The following is a 19229-nucleotide window of genomic DNA, read 5'->3' on the forward strand; positions in this document are numbered from 1 at the left end:
ATGTAAGAAAATGCTTATAGCCTACATTAGTCTGAGCTTTAAAGATACAACTAGGCCTATAGAAGATATACAACTTAGAAGATATAGAACTATGAATGTACGTAGGCATACTAAGTAGGCTAAGCCCAAATAAATGCATAAGAAAGGTTTGCCCACAGATGAATGATTTGTCCTAAATTAATTTAATAGGCTACGACGAATTTCAGCTGAAAATAATTTTTACACACATAGCCCTATGCTTAATGGAACAACGTCGCGCAACGTTTTCAAAACAAACTTTTTACCACTGTAAATCGCCTCCATACACTATGCCATGTAAAGGAAAAATAGTTATTAAAATAAATAACATATACAATAGGCTATATATTGCACATATATAAATTATATGTTTTATTATATTATCCTCATGCCCGACTGACAGGAAACGTATGGGAACCCTTGCGACATCTGCTGTGACAAAAGAGAATAGCAGCCTGGAAAAACATGGCCGAACGTGAGACTCGCTTTGTTGTGAAATAAGTAATAGCAAAATAGCTCTAAACTAGCTTGTACCGGTGTGCTTTTGATCATGTAAAAATACTGGGTGATAAAACACGCATATTTAGGAAAAGTCGTGAACGTAGGGTCCTGGAATTGAATCGAGTCAAAAGATTTTTTTTTTTTTGTAACCACTGCGGTCAAATGACCGCAGCCCGGCAGTTCTAGGTATATCTAGGTCAAACCTACACGGCGCTTCTAGTAATACGCGTCAGCGGTCAAATGACCGGCGCTTGGCGCTTCTAGTGCTAAGGTAGCAAACTAGCACGAAATCTCGAAATTGACCGGAGGTCACAAAAACAATGTTTTCCACTGCCGTGTCTCGCCTTAACAGAAAGTGAGTTAGTTGTTTATTTCATACTTGCCCATATATTTGGTGGGCTTGCTGCTATCGCCCCCCTCTCTGCCCTTCTTCCTCTATCTCTCAGCTGGAGGTCCTCCCCCTCTCTCTTGCAGCTCACACACGCAGGCATTAGCACACACACATTGACACAGGCGCGGCTACACACACACATTGACACAGGCGCGGCCACACACACACACACACACACACACACACACACACACACACACACACACACACACACACACACACACACACACACACACACACACACACACACACACACACACACACACACACACACACACACACACACACACACACACACACACACACACACACACACACACACACACACACACACACACACACACACACACACACACACACACACACACACACACACACACACACACACACACACACACACACACACACCTGGGGCAGCCGTGGCCTACTGGTTAGGGCTTGGGGCTTGTAACTGGAGGGTTGCCGGTTCAATCCCCGACCAGTCCACCACTGAAGTGCCCTTGATCATGGCACCTAACCCCTCACTGCTTTCCCAGCACCGCTGGTCAGTGTGTGATTCACCTCACTGTGTGCGATCAAAAAAGTGTATATTCTATTCTATTGATCCATTTGTTACTACCCCCTCTGTTTCTCTCTCTCTCAGCTGCATTGTTCCCCCTCACCCTTTCTTTCCACACAGACAAACACACACATACACACACACTCTCTCTCCCTTCCTTGATCTACCTGAACATGAATGGCCAGAGTTGCCATGAGTCAATCAAGAATGACAGTGTGATGTAAAGTAAAAGGTAAAGAAAAGATCATGTGTATGATGATTTTATTCAGGTTAAGTCATTTTTAGTGATTGAATTGGGGACTGACTAAGCCAGACCCAAGTTCTTATCCTCACAAAAATGCTTGGTTGGAATAGCATGTAATAACCAGAATACAGAAAAGACAAACAATCATGGCTTAGTTACGTTTTGTTTACATCAAGACACACACACACATTAAATACAGCAACAGGTTTTATGAATTCAATGATCTGAAGCAAAGATATTGATGTAAGCCTTACAGATGCATGATTTACAGTACACCATATCAACACACTGGTTATCATCTCAAATTTGGACTACAAATATGGATACAGAGACAGAGCTCTGGCCTAGGGTGTGGCTTAGGGGCTGTATAGCGCCACCTAGCGTGTTGTGTACTGTGGTTGACTCATATATTCACGAAAATGAACCAAATTTAGTGGGCTTGTGTGTTATTGCTACCACTAGTCAGAGACAGAGCTCTGGCCTAGAGTGTGGCTTAGGGACTCTAGAGCGCCAACTAGCGCATTGTCTGTTGTGGTTGACACATACATTCAAGAAAATTGACCAAATTTGGTGGGCATGTGTGTTGCTCATGCACATGCCCACCAACACACGTGTTGCTTTGTTAGATTCAGAAATGTCACAGGTCTCCGCACCGCAGGTGCTCGGGCCCGCCATCGCCGCTTGCGGCTATATTTTTTATTTGTGACCTTCCACGGCGAAATCAGTCACATTGTCCACATTTTCATAATCATAGTTATTACGTTTTCAGGAAGGGGCATAATCAACCTTCAAAACGATACCTATATCTAATGAATTGAACGTCATATTGCTGAAATACTGTATAAACATTCAAAGGAGTTGAGTTCATCCTGTCATGCCAAGAGAAAAACGGAGAAATTTGCCTCTGAAGTTAACCGTCGGCTCAACGCTCACGAACGCTTTGTAAGGTCGCCGCTATTACAAGAGTTACGGTACTTGTATCAACGACACAGCACGCGGATGGCTTGGTGGTTGTCAATGAGTGCATTTACCGTAAATATTGGAATAGAGCGGCAAAAACGAGACGCCTCTAACTTCCTGCTTCCTCTAACTTTCTCACCTCAAGAAACTCACGTTTTTAGACTAGAAAAGGTCAGTTTTTCGGCGAAATGTATTCACGGCCGTACAGTGTAGACCTCCCACTGTTTCAACACACACACAAAATAAATCCACGATTTTTGCACAAGTGACATTGTACTGCCTAAGTCCTAAACTGAGTAGTACTGGTTGTTGATAGCTTAAAGTTTCCGACGTGCGCCCAACGCGCTCCAATATAGCAAACGGAGAGTTCAGCGATAGAATAATTTGAAGGTTTATTTTCCTTCTAAAATCACACAGCAGCAATAACATTAACTCATAATACATGTAACCAAAATAACAAACCGGTTTCTCACTAAGCTAAAATACATAGCACACATAGCACACGGGGACATAGCACACGGGCACAGTCGAAAAACTGTTTGCTTCCCAATCAACAACACCTGTGATTAGGTTCAACCAGGTTAAATGGCCAAACTTGGCTGACCCGAGGTCAACTGAGCCACACAGCAAGTACAGCCCCCTAGTGGCACGAGGCAAAATAACATGAAAATAAAGCAGAGTTGATATGGCTCATACAGACATAAATGGTCATTTTTCTCAGAAACGTCTGTTGCGACAAGCGACTGGTTTTGCCGTGGAGAGTCACATTTAATAGTTCAAAAAGTGTAAAAGTTACAAAATTGAAAAATACATAGCTGAAGTCACCTAAGTAAGACCTACGCAGCGCAGTTTGAATGAAGTTTCTACGTTAAACGGTTGAAGCTGAATTAGACACACAAAAAATGTTGAAGAATAAGAATAATATTAAGAAGATATTGGATGACAGTAGAGTGCATTTTCATGCACTCTAATAAGAAGATATCGGATAACAGTAGAGTGCACTCTAATAATAAGAAGCCTAGGAAGAACAATGTAGTGCATTTTCATGCACTATAATAAAAAGCCTAGGAAGAACAGTACAGTGCATTTTCATGCACTGTAAAAAGAAGATATCGGATAACAGTAGAGTGCACTCTAATAAGAAGTTGAAGTTGAAGTAGAAGTAGAAGACTATAGTGGGGTACGAATTGTCATGAAATAATGGTCCCGTAGGATTTTTTTGCTAAAATTGATTTTTTTGTTTTATTTGCTTTATTTGGCGTCCTACTGTTGAAAAATGACGGGGTGCAAATTTTCTGACCCCGTTTTGCCCTTCCTCTGGGGGGCGCTTTCTCACCTTGGCCAGGATACTGACTGCAATCATACATCTACTAATAATGATCACATTTTCACAATCTTGGTGTCAATTTAGGGGTTATTGAGGATGCTGAGTCCATTTATGACAGTTTCATTGTGATCAGAAGTTGTTATGACTCATTTTTACATAACATTGCAGTAATAAAGGCAAATCCAATGGGGCAACGTCGCCAAACAGTAAGTGAGCTCATATCTTGGGAACGCTTTGATGTATGTTAACGAAACTTGGTCACATGACAACTGACCCCCTCCCAAGGGTACACGACAAATTTGGTGTAATTTGGCCACTAGGGGGCGCTACAATTAGCGAACCTGCGTTTAGGGGTTACAGTATATCATGATGACGTTGGTTAGCAAAATTCCAATGGCTAGTCATACTCTTCATACTCATATTGATTATCATTGCAACTTCATACTCATATTGATGATCATTGCAACAGTTTTGGATCTTTTAAGAGGGGTCTTAAGGCATATTTGTTTAATATGCACTTAGTCTTTTGAGTGTTTGTTATGTGTTATGGTTTGTATAATAGTTTTGTTTTGTTATAATTTGTCCATTGTTAAAATTTTACATTTATTCTGCTATTGTCCTTAAATTTAGCCATACCTTGCTATAGTTATTGTTATTAGATAATTAACTGAGTGACTTATTTGATTGCTTTTGTCATTTCATTGTTTTATTTCTCATTAGATTAGTGCTTAAATGATTGTTGTATTGATAATATTGCTATTCTCCCTTTTTTGTAATTGTTCACTGTTATTTAATTTGTATTGCTATTTATTTGTATGTCGCTTTGGACAAAGGCGTCTGCTAAATAACCATAGCCATAGCCATAGCCATAGCCATTGCAAATTGTACCCACTCATTATAAACAATTGCCCATTTTGGATTTTCCTGAAAGAGAAACTAGATCATCAGCAGTCAGAACTTTGTTTGGCCCCCTCATTGCTGCTTACCAATTTTTGTCAAAGATAACTATTTCAACACAAGATATGTCTTTTAATTCTGTCTGATGACAAAGCTGAGAATCACATTGCTAAGATACAGACAGAAGATACAAGAAGACAAAATTATCAAATGATGCCATTTGTAATGGATCCCTTTTAACCCTATGAGCCCTATTGACCAAGTGCGTCAAAAAACACTCCCACTCTTCTCTGTTACATTGCTCCGCAATTATTAGTTGCAGCGAGATGAAGCCTTTATAACACGAAAGAGCAGAACTGGGGCTTTCCAACGAGACTAAACACTTGTCATTAAATTAAATCAAAGTATATCATATTTATAGTCTATACTGCTCTCTGCGTTCACCCGCACACCCATTACTCTCGCTTGAATGACTCACGAACCCGGGATCGCACAGACATGCTCGCATATCAGATGAAAGAGGAGAAACAGAGCTTTCCATTGATACCAAATACATCCTTCTGTGTTATAAAAATAGACAAAGTGACAAACAAATAATAATGTCATATAGCTTAGGCTACCATTACTCTCGTTTGATTTACTCTTGAATCAAAGATCAGAAAGCTATGGCACACATGTCAGATGAAAGAGTAGACACAGAGCTATCCACAGATACCATACAACCTTCTAGGTCATGAAAGAGACGAAGTCACAGCAAAATAATAACTTCATTTAGCTCCACTTACCCCATGTTTTTGTGTATTTTTTGTGGCATAATAGCTTATGTTCATAATCCAACATTATCATGTGTTTCTCTATGGCAAGGCACATTCATAATCCAGTTTTGAGATCCTAGCAAATTCCTGTATGGTATCCAATTCATTTGCATCCAAATTTGTTTGACAAATAAACACTTTTTTTGCCTTTACTTTGTTCATTGCGATGCAGTAAAAAGTTATTATAGAGAATCATCATGTGTGCACGTAATGTGTGCCACGCAAACAAGTCAGGTTAGATCAGCTCGTGTCACAAATATGGAGCACAAAAAGTGTCAAAAAATCATTTCTCATCACTAAATCAAAATGGCCATTTATTTCTGTAAGGCACACACCACATATTTCTGTAAATTGCTCAGCTCCAAAGTATCCCTCCACCATGGTTCTTGTATTATGTAGCATGTGAATGGCACTTACAATGACCAGGATAAATGCTTCTAACTAAAGGTAGTGGAAATGCCCTTAAAACAGCCTAGGGCTCATAGGGTTTCTCCTATCCTTTGGATTTGAAGAACCACCTTATTTAGAGAGCTAGAATTTTACATGTGATTTTTCCTCTCATCTCTCGGTTTAGATTTTCTTGCTCAAAATTTCAAATTGAAATCTAGACTTTCATATAACACACACTCTTCAGTTTACTGATAGTGAAACATTTCTGGGGTATTTTGTGTCATACTGCTTGTCACACTGCTTGTCACAAGATAATTTTCTCATTTCATCCGATATTGATTTTCATACATTTTTACATAACGATTTTTAGCTGCCATCCATTACAAATGGCATCATTTGATAATTTTGTCTTCCTGTATCTTCTGTCTGTATCTTAGCAATGTGATTCTGCTTTGTGTCATTAGACAGAATTAAAAGACATATCTTGTGTTGAAATAGTTATCTTTGACAAAAATTGGCAAGCAGCAATGAGGGGGCCAAACAAAGTTGGGACTGTTGATGATCTAGTTTATCTTTCAGGAAAATCCAAAATGGGCAATTGTTTATAATGAGTGGGTAAAATTTGCAATGATTATCAATATGAGTATGAAGAGTATGACTAGCCATTGGATTTTTTTTGCTAACCCAACATCATCATGATCTACTGTATCCTCTAAACGTATGTTTGCTAATTATAGCGCCCCCCATTGGCCAAATTACACCAAATTTGTTGTGTACCCTTGGGAGGGGGTCAGTTGTCATGTGACCAGTTTCGTTAACATACATCAAAGCGTTCCCAAGATATGAGCTCACTTACTGTTTGGCGACGTTGCCCCATTGGATTTGCCTTTATTACTGCAATGTTATGTAAAAATGAGTCATAACAACTTCTGATCACAATGAAACTGTCATAAATGGACTCAGCATCCTCAATAACCCCTAAATTGACACCAAGATTGTGAAAATGTGATCATTATTAGTAGATGTATGATTGCAGTCAGTATCCTGGCCAAGGTGAGAAAGCGCCCCCCAGAGGAAGGGCAAAACGGGGTCAGAAAATTTGCACCCCGTCATTTTTCAACAGTAGGACCCCAAATAAAGCAAATAAAACGAAAAAATCAATTTTAGCAAAAAAATCCTACGGAATTACAATTCGTACCCCACTACTAGGAAGAACAGTAGAGTGCATTCTCATGCGCTGTAATAATAAGAAGAATTAAAAGAAGCAGCCTAGGAAGAACAGTTTCATGCACTGTAACAATTCTATTGGATTTAGGAATCTTTTAGAATTGTCCAAAAAAAATCCAAAATCTGATTTTTGACAAAATCTTGTTTTGCTGTATCATTGGCAATATTATGTCTGGCACAACAACTAAGACCTCTGTCTCGTCCATAATTAACTGCAAAAAAATGTGTGGTTTGAAAGCTTAGGGGTCTCATTTGTCCTAAGAGTAAAATGAAGCTGCATATCATCAAGTGATAAGCAATGTTAAAACTCTGAATGATCTGGCCCAGAAGTAGCACATACAGAGAGAACAGTATAGGGCTCAAGACTGACTCCTTGAGGATGCCACAGGTCAGGGGGGACTGGGCAGAGAGGAATTCACCAATGGAAACTGCAAAACTTCGATCAGCAAGGTATAGTGCGAACCAGTCAAGAGCCACACCTAAAATGCCCACCCAGTCTCTCAACCTATTTATAAGGCACTCTGTGCATATAAAAGCGCTATAGAAATAAAAGTGACTTGACTTGACTTAAAAATCCTTTGTGTCAGAACCTACACACTCAGGTATAATGTAGTGGTGGGGGAAAAAATCGATTCTGTTCAGTATCGCAATATTTTGTGCACACAATTAAATCGATACTTGTAGCTCAAAGTATCGCAATACTTAATTATATAATTTAATTATCCATTTTATTTTTATTTGAGTCGAGTTTACTCAGGGTTTACTCTGATCACATTAAATTAGCTTATTACGCTTATAAGGGGGGCACGTGTTGTGGTGCTTCATTGTGCATTCAACAGCAATAATAAATGAAAATGGCTTCACAATCACAACCTGTTGTACACAACACTCTACACTACTTTCACATCGAAAAAGGTGGGTGTATTTTGGTTTTCAACAAAAAGTGAATAGTAAGGACCTTGACATGCACCATGCCATTGCAAAGTAAGTTGAACAGTGTTATTTTCCTAATTTTTTGTAATGACTTACAATAATATGAGAGACATGAATAGCAATATATCGCAAAATCGAATTGCAATACTTGGTGTATCGCAATATGTTAAGAATCGCAATATTATCGAATTGTGGCCCAAATATCGCAATAGTATCGAATCTTAATTTTTTTGCCAATTCCCACCCCTAGTATAATGTTTAACACTCTTCCTAGCACAAAGTAGTTTCAAACAGCATTGGCCATACCTGAATCTGGGAGATTGTGAGTGGGTAGCGATATAGGATCCAGGTGACATTCTCACTGCAAGGTGGTGTTGTCAAGGATCCCTCATATACCCAGTAGTCTCTTAACAGGGGATCTGCAAAGAGAAAAAACAAATACCAATACTTTATGTTAGAAAATTGTAGTGACATTTTTAAATTAAGTGAACATGCACTTAAGTGAATCAGCACTTGACAACCAGTTGCTTTGGTAAAATGTACAAAATTAAGTTATTGTGCTCATGTGAACGCTCCTGAGACCCGGGATGTAAATTTGAATGCATTTTTCATTTCACTCAATTATTTTGGCTTAGTAGGGCTTAATAAACATACAAAAATTTCACCTGGGACATCAAGTAGTTTTTGAGAAAAACGATGTCCTTGTTTGAGGACATTGGGTCTCTATTACCATAAAATACAATGAGATTGCCAATCCAGAAAGAATGTGAATATTCGTGTGTGTACTACAAGTGCCTAAGATTCAACTATTAAGAAAACAGTTTGGTTTTATTGAACAGAAATGTCCTGTTATTAATTTGATTAAGTTTAGTGTTTATTTGTAAATGTTAGTTGTGTGTATGGGTCACACCCATGTGGAGAGAAGTCTATCCACAATGAATTGAAGCAAAACAGTTCTGATCTATTTGTTTATTTATTTATTTTTGTAATTCCTTCAATGGATTTATTTATTCAGGCCACTCTATTCTGTCTATGTCCACACTTTCACTTCCATTATTGCTTTACAGTAGTTTGATATGGCCAATGAACGACAATTTTCAATGTAATATGTAGCCTAAAAATGAAATTATGCGTACATTTCAGTCCCAATGTCCTCGTATGAGGACATGAAAGTGAAACACGTCCTGGTCTGTTTGCAATGATCGAAATGGGGGAAACGTGATGCCATATCATACTACAACTGTTCACAAACATATACAAAAAAAAATAAATATCATAACGTTCACTGGTAGCCTGACTCTCGCCAGACCCTTGTAGTTCCGCCATGCTCCACCAGAGGCGTTTCGTGAGCTCCACACAAGGGTCTGGACGCGAGGGCAATCCAAACCCCTGCCAGTGATCAAAAAATGAGCAACCAATCAGGAGCGCCGAAGCGAGTGTTTGATTCAAATAACAATGGCGGCACGCAGCGAGGAGTCTTGTGCTGACATTGATTCTGCTATTTCAACCGTTTTGTCGAATCTATCGAGTATTCATTCTTTAAAAGATTAACAGAGAATAGTTTTGAAGACATTTATTGGTGGCAAGGATGTTTTTACTCTTCTTCCGACCGGGTTTGGCAAGAGCTTGAAGAAGCCTAGCACGTCATTCAAGATAACAGGCAAGTGGTTTATCAAATCACATGCGAGGATGTTTTACAAGGACCCGCCTTCAGAAATACATCTCCTATCGAGAAGTCCCAGATCCTTGTGTGAAGCAGACAGCGAACTACAGGATCTGGCGAAAGTCAGGTTAGTTCACTGGTACGTTACCATGACAATAGTTCTCACGCGTATGCCGGTAAAGCGTGGAGGTGGATATCGACGCCATATTGCTTTTCCCCAAAACATTGTATTGTGTGTCTGATAACACTAGAGGGTAAAACGAAGTGTCCACATATGAGGACAACAGGGTTTTATTCAGAAAAAGCAAGCACAAGGTAAAGCAGAGCCTAAATGTAATGTCCTCATACGAAGACACAGGGTCTCAGGAGGATAAACTAAGCTTTCCAACGTATATCGAGGGTATTTGAAAAACTATCACTAAGATAACCGCATTCAAAGTTGAAATCGTTCTCCCGTCTCGTCACGATTCCCCTATCACTGAGGAACTGGGAAAGTCTACAGAGATGAACTGGGGTCCATTATCTTTTGTGATGGCGCCAGGCATGCCCCAACGCTCGAACAAGGCTTCAAGGATGTCTGTGATGACCTGTGTTGTGACAGTTCCGGCTGGAACCACTTCGGGCCATTTCGAATGGAGGTCGTACAGCACCACAAAGAAACGCTGATGATGGGGAATTCCACGGCCATGGATCTCCCCACAGATGTCGAGCTGGAGATGTTTCCATGGGCATGCATGGCACACAATTTTTAACAAGGGCTTCAATATCGCGATCGATGCCTGGCCACCAGATGAGGTCTCGGCATCGCTGTTTGAGTTTAACAATGCCTAGGTGCCCCTCATGTGCCATGGACAGGATGCGGCCCCGCAGACTACAGGGCACCACAGTGCACAAGCCCCTGGACACACACACCACCCCAACATGAGAGTTCATCACGCACCCTTTTGAATGGCATGAGCTCGTCACGAACCTTTGCTGGCCATCCAGAGCGAATGTACATGCGTAGTGAAGAAAGTGTGAGGTCACGCTCTGACTCGCGCTACAACTCCTCCAACGACATGGCCGACTGCAAGGGTGTGTGAAGCGTGTGAATGAATTCAGTCTCTGTAACCTCCTCAGGGGAGACCATTGGTGTTGGGGCATCGATGGAACGAGAGAGTAGGTCGGCGACTACATTGTCCCTTCCAGGGGTAAATTTCAGCTCATAGTCATATTGTCTCAGCCTTTCCCCCCCATCTGTGCAGACGCAGAGGTTTATGCCCAGATCCTGATGCTGTCAGCAATGCGGTTAGGGCCTGATAGTCAGTCCTGAGGGTGAACCGCCGCCCGTAGAGGTAAAGGTGCCAACTCTCTGAGGCCCAAACACAAGTGAGCGCCTCCCGTTCACCAACAGAGTAGCGCTGTTCTGTTGGTGTTAATGCCCTGGAGGCGAAGGCGACAGGTCTCTCCACCCCGTCCTGCACCTGTGAAAGGACTGCACCAATAGCCCGATCAGAAGCATCACAGGTGACCAGAGTCAGACATTGTGGGTTGAAGTGGGCTAGTACAGGGGTTGTTGTGAGCTGGGCTTTCAGAGTTTGTATGGCCTCTGAACATGCTGTAGTCCAGTCCCATGGCTCCTCTTTTTTAAGCAGTTGGCGGAGAGCTGCAGTGGTCTATGAGTAGTGGGGCAGAAAATGGAGGTAGTACGCAGTCATGCCTAAGAACAAGGCCACTTGAGAGGCTGAGGTCGGCTCTGGAATCCTGTGTATGGCGTCAACATTGGACTGTAGTGGGGAAATCCCTTTGGCTGACAGGCCAACAAAGTCAATGGCTGGGGCAGCAAAGCAACATTTTTCTTCATTCAGAGTCAGGTTGTTCTGAAGAAGGGCCTGAGTAACCCGCTGGAGGCACTTGTTGTGTGTTGTGTGAGACGCATCCAAATCAAGCACAACCTGTGCAGTTGGGTCCGTGATGATAAGAATTGGGGCTGTGGTAAACTTGGTCACCACAGCCGCCCCGCTGCCTCCACCACTGCCCCCGCTGCTGCCAACACCCCATCTCGATGCACCTGCCAGAGGCTGGAGGCTGAGGCAGCCTGCAGAGAACAACAGCAGCAGGATCAGGCAGTCCAACGCGTGGTCAGGCTGCAGCAGGTCGCTGCTTAGCAGGCTGAAAAAGGCTGCTGCACGGGCAGCAAGAGAGGCTGCCAAAAGGCGCCCTAGCTAGAGGTGGTAGGAGAGAGAGGCCTAGGCAAGCGGCCGCAAGGGAGGCCCTGGCCCACTGTGCCCTGTGCGGGTATATGGCTACGCCTGGGTCCTGCCAGGTCCTCCTGTGGCCACAGTGTGACAGTTGCACCCTCTGGTACTACGCAGAGTGTGTAAGCATCTGTGTGGTACTGTGTGGCATGCCATACATAGGTAGTTTGTACTCAATTTTGTTGTACATGTTCTAGTCTTACAAGGACATTAAAATGTTACATGCTACATTGGCTTTATTACTCTGCTCAGGCACCTGCCCGGTTGCCTTCAGGCATCGATTTTCTATGTTCCCACCCACCCTCCCTTCCTAACCAACACCAGGTTGGACCTTGTCTAGTTGTCCGGGGGGTAGGTTGTTATCTTATTTGTATTAATTAATTTGATATTAATTCATGACCTATGTCTTTTGTAAATCTTTTGAAGGATTAGAATATTTCTTAACTTCAGTCATGTCTACCTGAGTATTTCTGGCTGAAATTATATGATCTGATTGGTTCTTTCAAATCAGACTTCCATGTAATTTTTTTAGAGCTTTATTAAATTTGTATACTATTTATTACATGCATTTACTCGCAAAACACAACAGGTTGTCAGCCTAATATATGGTTATCATTTTAACCATGGTAGTCTTATAATTAATATACTCGTTGTCAAATCGTACCAAGTGCAGGCAGGCGCTTTTGGTAATAACGTTGCGTGCCGAGACAAGGAAGTACTCACACGCGGTTTTGTTTTTATCGGGGGTTGTTTGTTGATTTCTAAGCAAGATAACTAAAAAACGTAAGGCTGGATTTCGGTGAAATTTTCAGTAATGACCCAATGAAGAAACAATTATATTTTGGGAGCGATCCGGATCACCGTTTGGATCCAGGAGGCGCTTGGTGGAGGTATGCGTTCACGGAGTGCTTTTGTTTTTTAGTTCACCACAAATGTTATGTTCCTGGTCATACATGGCTTTCTTGAAATTGCATTACTCACTACACGTGATGTACCTTTAGCTAGCTCTCCAAGATCATGCACTTTGCAATATTGTCTTTGATATAGCATTCATATTTAAAACGGCTCAATGAATGTCCATGTTGTGATGCGTATCATAGCCTACACTTTGAACCAGAGTTGTCCGAGCCGCGTCCACATCTACTGAGGGTTCATAAACGAGTCACAGTTTCTGTTATAAGCACTAGATACACTTTGAAATTTAAATGAAATATTTAACTGCTGCACTAAGAATGAGTTGATGAGTTCCCATTTTTTATTTCAAAAGTAACCGAGTTCAAAGTTGACAATGAGCCTACAGGACGTATACGTATCAGCCTAGGCTACTTGCCAGTATGGCTAGCTACATGTTGCCTACATTTAACATGATCATAGTGTGACAGAGCGCATTGCGTCTGTCACTGGCAAATGCGGCTTTCCCGCCGCAACGCGAACAATGACTTTTCCAAACTTCGGTGCAAACAAAGACTGCGCTATTAAATCATATGAATGTGAATGTTTGTTTGTGTACTGTTGTGGGGGCAGACCAGTGGGGTGTCCTACGAAGCTCGATTAGTGGCTTAGCGAGGTATGTTGCGCTCAAAGCCAGGGTATGCTGTCATACGAAAGTGGATTTGTTTTAGCGTCGCTGTATCACCATGGTATCTTATGCTCGCAACCAAACCTGGTCGGGAGCGGGTTATGTGCTTAGTTATAGCTCAAATCGTGAAATATCACCGCCCTCTGACCAATTCTAACCAATCCATTATCTTGAAAAACGAAGTTATCTCACGTGTGCTAATCTGTCATACTTTGAACAGGTTCAGCCCCGCCTCTGCAAACATTTTGAATCTCGAAGGCGCTTTTAACTATGTTGTGCGTGCAAATATGTCACTACTATGGACATGCATGCCATACAATATCTGATGACCATCGACTTTTTGATGCTATAGGTTAGACACTAAAAAAGACCACCCTATATTTCGCTACCGCTCATAAATGCGGAAGTAATCGTTTTTAAACCTAGGCTGTCTTGTGCGTCTCCACGTTTCCCGATTGGTCAAAATCACCCCAACCACGAGAACGCGCACAGATCTGAGCTGAAAGCCTAGTTTGACAAATTTATCACATACCTGCTGTCGTAGGATCACTTAACTTAATACCCGAGTTAAGGCTTTGTGCAGCCTCGATATGTCTAGATAACCTAGATTTGTCTAACTTGCTTCGTAGGACACCCCACTGATGCATGTTAAGACTGTGGTTAAGTTATAGAAATATTGTTTAGAGTTATTTCATACAGGAGAGTATTGCCGTATAGTGCACCGGGTTTAATGCGTATATATTTACCGGCAGGGTAAGCGTTCTTTAAATGCGCATGTTTAACATCAATGCTTCCTAGTTGGGAAAATAGATATGTTTGAACTGTAGGTATGCTTGGGTGTGAATGTGCTTGCCTGTTCTCGGTGCTTCAGTTACTTTCCTTGTGGCAGGGAACAAACTGGGGTGCTGGGCAAGGGAACCTTTTGTGTGCATATTTCGCGCCCGGAGTTGGGAGCGCGTATGTGGGCAGGGGTGTTCAGAGAGGTAATTATATTTTGTGCGTAGTAATGTTTAGTATGGCATTGGAGATAGATTCCTCCTCAGGTGTGAGAGGTCCTGCTATAAAGACCTCTTGAGGTAGGCTATAGGTAGACTAGGGGGCACTGTCCCAGTTTTTGTTTTTCGTTTTGTATCAGTGTTTGTTTGTCTTTTTGCATCACCTGCCGGCAGCTTACATCAGAATAAAGAAATTCCTTTATTGGATCAAAGACTTCTGCATTTGTCCATCATTCAGCTCTGACCAATCCACCCGCTCGGGCACGCATCGTTACATTTGGTGGCAGCGGAAACTACTATCGTGCTCAGGTCAGACTGAAAGGTGGCAAATGTGATGGGTCCCAAAAAGAAGCGGAGTACCCATAATCCAGGACAGGAATCAGAGCTGTCGGATGATGAGGCCGGCGCTCAGAAATCCATGGAGAGCGCTCTAAAGGATCTCCAGGAAATGTGGCAGTCACTCCAAATAGGCCAGCAGAAGCAAGAGGAGCAGGCCAAACTAGACCAAGCACGCCAAGACCTGAGATGGAAGGGGATGGTCCATTAATTCAACCTTCTGCAAGACCAGGTGCGACAAGAGAGAACGGAGTTGGGGAGGACCCGTGGCCAAGCCCAGCTGTCACTTTCTGCTCCAGTATCGACGGTAACAAGTCCATCACGGGTGCTGTCTACTGAAGTTCAGACCGAGCCACAGTGGGGGCCAGCAGCTCGGCAGAGGTCGGCGTTTGCAGTCCAAGCGGCAGTGCCAGTACATCCAGCAGCGGGGCTAGGCCAACAACCAGCAACGGTAGGGGCCCAAGCATCAGCGGCAGTAGCAGGTCCAGTTCCGGTCCCAGGAGGGGGATCTCAAGCTCCTACAGAACGAGAGGGGCAGTTGGCAAGTTGGAGGAGGCTGAAAATGCAGCGCTTCACAGAAGAGGAGGATATTGAGGAGTGTTTGGAAACATTTGAACGTATGGCAGTTATTAGTCGGTGTCCAAAAGCTGAATGGGTTCTGAACCTGGTACCATTGCTGACAGGAAGGGCAAGAGGGGCATACTTGGCGATGGATATCAGGGAGTCGGGGGATTATGACCGAGTGAAGCAAGCTATCCTGGAGAAGTTTGAAATCCACCTGGAGACCCGCAGGCAGCGGTTTCGGAATTCGTCAGTGCGGCAAGGTGAAACACCTAAGGAGCTCTTCACAAGGCTTGAGGAGCTGTTTGTCAAGTGGGTGTGCCCTCAGTCACACACTAAAGAAGAGATTGGGGACATGCTGGTGCTGGAGCAGTTTCTCAGGATGGTGAACACTGAGGTGCGGCTCTGGATCCGAGAACACAACCCCGTGTCTGCTAAGGAAGCCGTGCACCTTGCTGAAGACTTCATCAGGGCACGGCAAAGTCAGAGGCCGTATGAGCTGGGGGGCTTAAAAGAAACCAGGGGCCCATGGGCAGTCAGAGGGGAGAGGGGTCAGTATAGTGGTGCAGGGACAAGTTCAAGATCAAATCCCGAAGATCAAAGGTGTTATTTTTGCGGCCAGACCGGTCATATTAAGCCCAATTGCCCCCGCAGAAAGCCTAGGTCATCCCAAATGTGAAGTGCATGCAGGAGGTGAGAGCGTAGTGGAGTTTATGGCTGGGGTTGTGAAGTTTCATGCCGGACGTCTTCTTGATGGTCTTCGGGGACGAAGACTCTTAAGGGGGGGTTATGTGACAGAGCGCATTGCGTCTGTCACTGGCAAATGCGGCTTTCCCGCCGCAACGCGAACAATGACTTTTCCAAACTTCGGTGCAAACAAAGACTGCGCTATTAAATCATATGAATGTGAATGTTTGTTTGTGTACTGTTGTGGGGGCAGACCTGATGCATGTTAAGACTGTGGTTAAGTTATAGAAATATTGTTTAGAGTTATTTCATACAGGAGAGTATAGTGCACCGGGTTTAATGCGTATATATTTACCGGCAGGGTAAGCGTTCTTTAAATGCGCATGTTTAACATCAATGCTTCCTAGTTGGGAAAATAGATATGTTTGAACTGTAGGTATGCTTGGGTGTGAATGTGCTTGCCTGTTCTCGGTGCTTCAGTTACTTTCCTTGTGGCAGGGAACAAACTGGGGTGCTGGGCAAGAGAACCTTTTGTGTGCATATTTCGCGCCCGGAGTTGGGAGCGCGTATGTGGGCAGGGGTGTTCAGAGAGGTAATTATATTTTGAGCGTAGTAATGTTTAGTATGTCATTGGAGATAGATTCCTCCTCAGGTGTGAGAGGTCCTGCTATAAAGACCTCTTGAGGTAGGCTATACAGTGGGTACGGGTTGAGAATGCACCTTCTCCCGGGGGACTCCCGAAGAGATCCCGCAGGCCGTCAAGCCGTTTTTTTTCTAGGCTAAGGCAATGTACCCAAACAACCACCAGGTGGCAGAAAGTTTCATCCCGCATTTCAAAATGATGAAGACCGCATATCCGTCAATAGTCGACTCCTTAATCTCATTTAATCATTACAATGAAGGTGATGACTGGCGAAATTATTCAAACGACGTTTCAATGAACCATTGTTGAAATGAATGAAAATGGTTATAGAAAATCGCCTACAGCCTAACGCCGACACAGCTGATTCTTTGATTGATTCTAAGCTGTTTTGATGTAGGGGATGGGTAAACTGGCGCGCTACAAACATGCTACCAATCAAATGTAATATTAGTAGGACTAGCCTACTTAGACACTTTAGTCATAGGCAACGTTGCCATGTTAATTTGGGCTAGAAGTGCTTGCTTGTGGTGGCGCAATTGCTGCGCAATTGACCAAGCAAACGCGGACCGACAGAAAAAGACAGCAAACGTTGCTGCGGAAATGCTTGCTAATTTGATGTGTTTAAACATAGAGCCATACAATTAGGTGTGTCTGTTATTATGATAATTTTCGAGCATAACTGCTTGTCCATAGCTCAGTGACAGGTGTTAATAGCCTTGCCATAAGCACTGCTGCAGGTGCTTCTTTTATTATGCGGTTAGAGCATAAGCGCTTACTCATATAGACTATAACTCAGGGACAGGTGCAAAACCACCAACTGGGATGGATCGAAGGGCAAGCAAGCACTGCCACACAACGTGAAGGCCTTTGTGTTGTCAACACTAAACAGAAAGTTTCCTACGATGGGGAGAAGTGGCCGCAAGGACTGCATCGATAAGATCAACGAATACAGTAATGTTTTACAACCCAGCTGGTATCCGCTGTTCATTCCGACATATCCCCACTTGGCGGTAGGCCTAGGCCTATTTAACTTTTTTTTTTTAAAACAACGTGCCATTCCGACATGAGGTTATTAATAGGCTATTAATGTCATAACTATTAGGCTATCATTAGGCTTACTATGCATGGCTGTAGGCAGCTATGAGGCCACTGAGATCTGGACCTCATCGGTTTTGTGAAAGCCGATTGGAAATACAAAAGTTTAGAGCGAACGTTTCAACTATGTTTGCCATGGTAGACAAAAACACTCAAATAAAACAATAGCCTAAAAAATAACTGCATGCGTAATGGACACGGCTCTATATCCTAAATAATTTTCGAGGTTCGCCATTTGGTAATATGACCTATCCTTACAGACAATAATTTAGATTGAGCACAACTAAAGTTACACGAAGGCAAAATACAGTCCTAAAAGCCTATTCTATATAGCCTGGCCAATATTGTAGATGTGCAAAAGCAGCATTTGCGTGCGTGCTTGCCGGTGAGGTGTAGTCTACAAAAATGAGCATAACATCTGATTATTAAAGTATGGCTATAGGATATAGGCTAGAGAAGAGTTGGTTTAAAATTCAAGTGTAGTAAAAAAGTTTGTGCACATCCCCTGTCAAGGTGCAGAACAAGAGTAGGCTAAATCATAAAAAAAAAATGGAAAAAGGTTCGCACACTTGAAATCCTTCTTTTTTGATTTGATTTTATTTTCGTGTGGTCTTTTTCAGATTAAAATTCAAGTACGTGCGCTATTTAACCCCTCGAGACCGACTGCGGTCTGCTGACACAGCCAGACGACTCTCCCAACCCATTCATTCGTTTTGGCCGATATAACCCATTCATTCGTTTTGTGCGTATATAGATTCCTGCATGCTGCATTACCCTGACCCTTAGCCTACCTTGCAGAGGTGGGACAAAGTCATTGTTTGGCAAGTCACAAGTTAGTCTCAATTCATTGCCCTCAAGTCCCGAGTCAAGTCCCGAGTCAAGACAGGCAAGTCCCGAGTCAAGTCCAAGTCAAAGGCCAACAAGTCTCAAGTCAAGTCCCAAGTCCTACTGTCTGACTTTCGAGTCCTTTCGAGTCTTTTTAAAAATCGAGTGAAACAGGTATTTTGTCAATTGAATTTGTGTGTGCTGGAGATATTGAGATGCAAATCTGTCTAGCAGAAATGTCAAATGGTATCTCTAGCACATTCTCAATGAAATATAGGCCCTATGTGTTAAAATATGTGTTCAATTTGTTAAGAAACCACTGATAGGCCTACACAAGCTGAAATAG

The 19229-nt window shown here is 42.7% G+C and overlaps 1 protein-coding gene across 3 annotated transcripts in view; it reads right to left on the bottom strand.

The window, feature by feature from the left end:
- ca8 (carbonic anhydrase VIII) overlaps positions 1-19229 on the bottom strand; it is a 166791-nt gene that overhangs the window by 95964 nt on the left and 51598 nt on the right. For all 3 annotated transcript variants that reach the window (XM_062517258.1, XM_062517266.1, XM_062517252.1), the window contains exon 7: positions 8569-8681. In XM_062517258.1, coding sequence (XP_062373242.1) covers positions 8569-8681 — 113 coding nt within the window. The remainder of the gene's footprint in view (positions 1-8568; positions 8682-19229) is intronic.

This window comes from Sardina pilchardus, chromosome 2 (genome assembly GCF_963854185.1).
Source record: "Sardina pilchardus chromosome 2, fSarPil1.1, whole genome shotgun sequence".
Lineage (NCBI taxonomy): Eukaryota > Metazoa > Chordata > Actinopteri > Clupeiformes > Clupeidae > Sardina > Sardina pilchardus.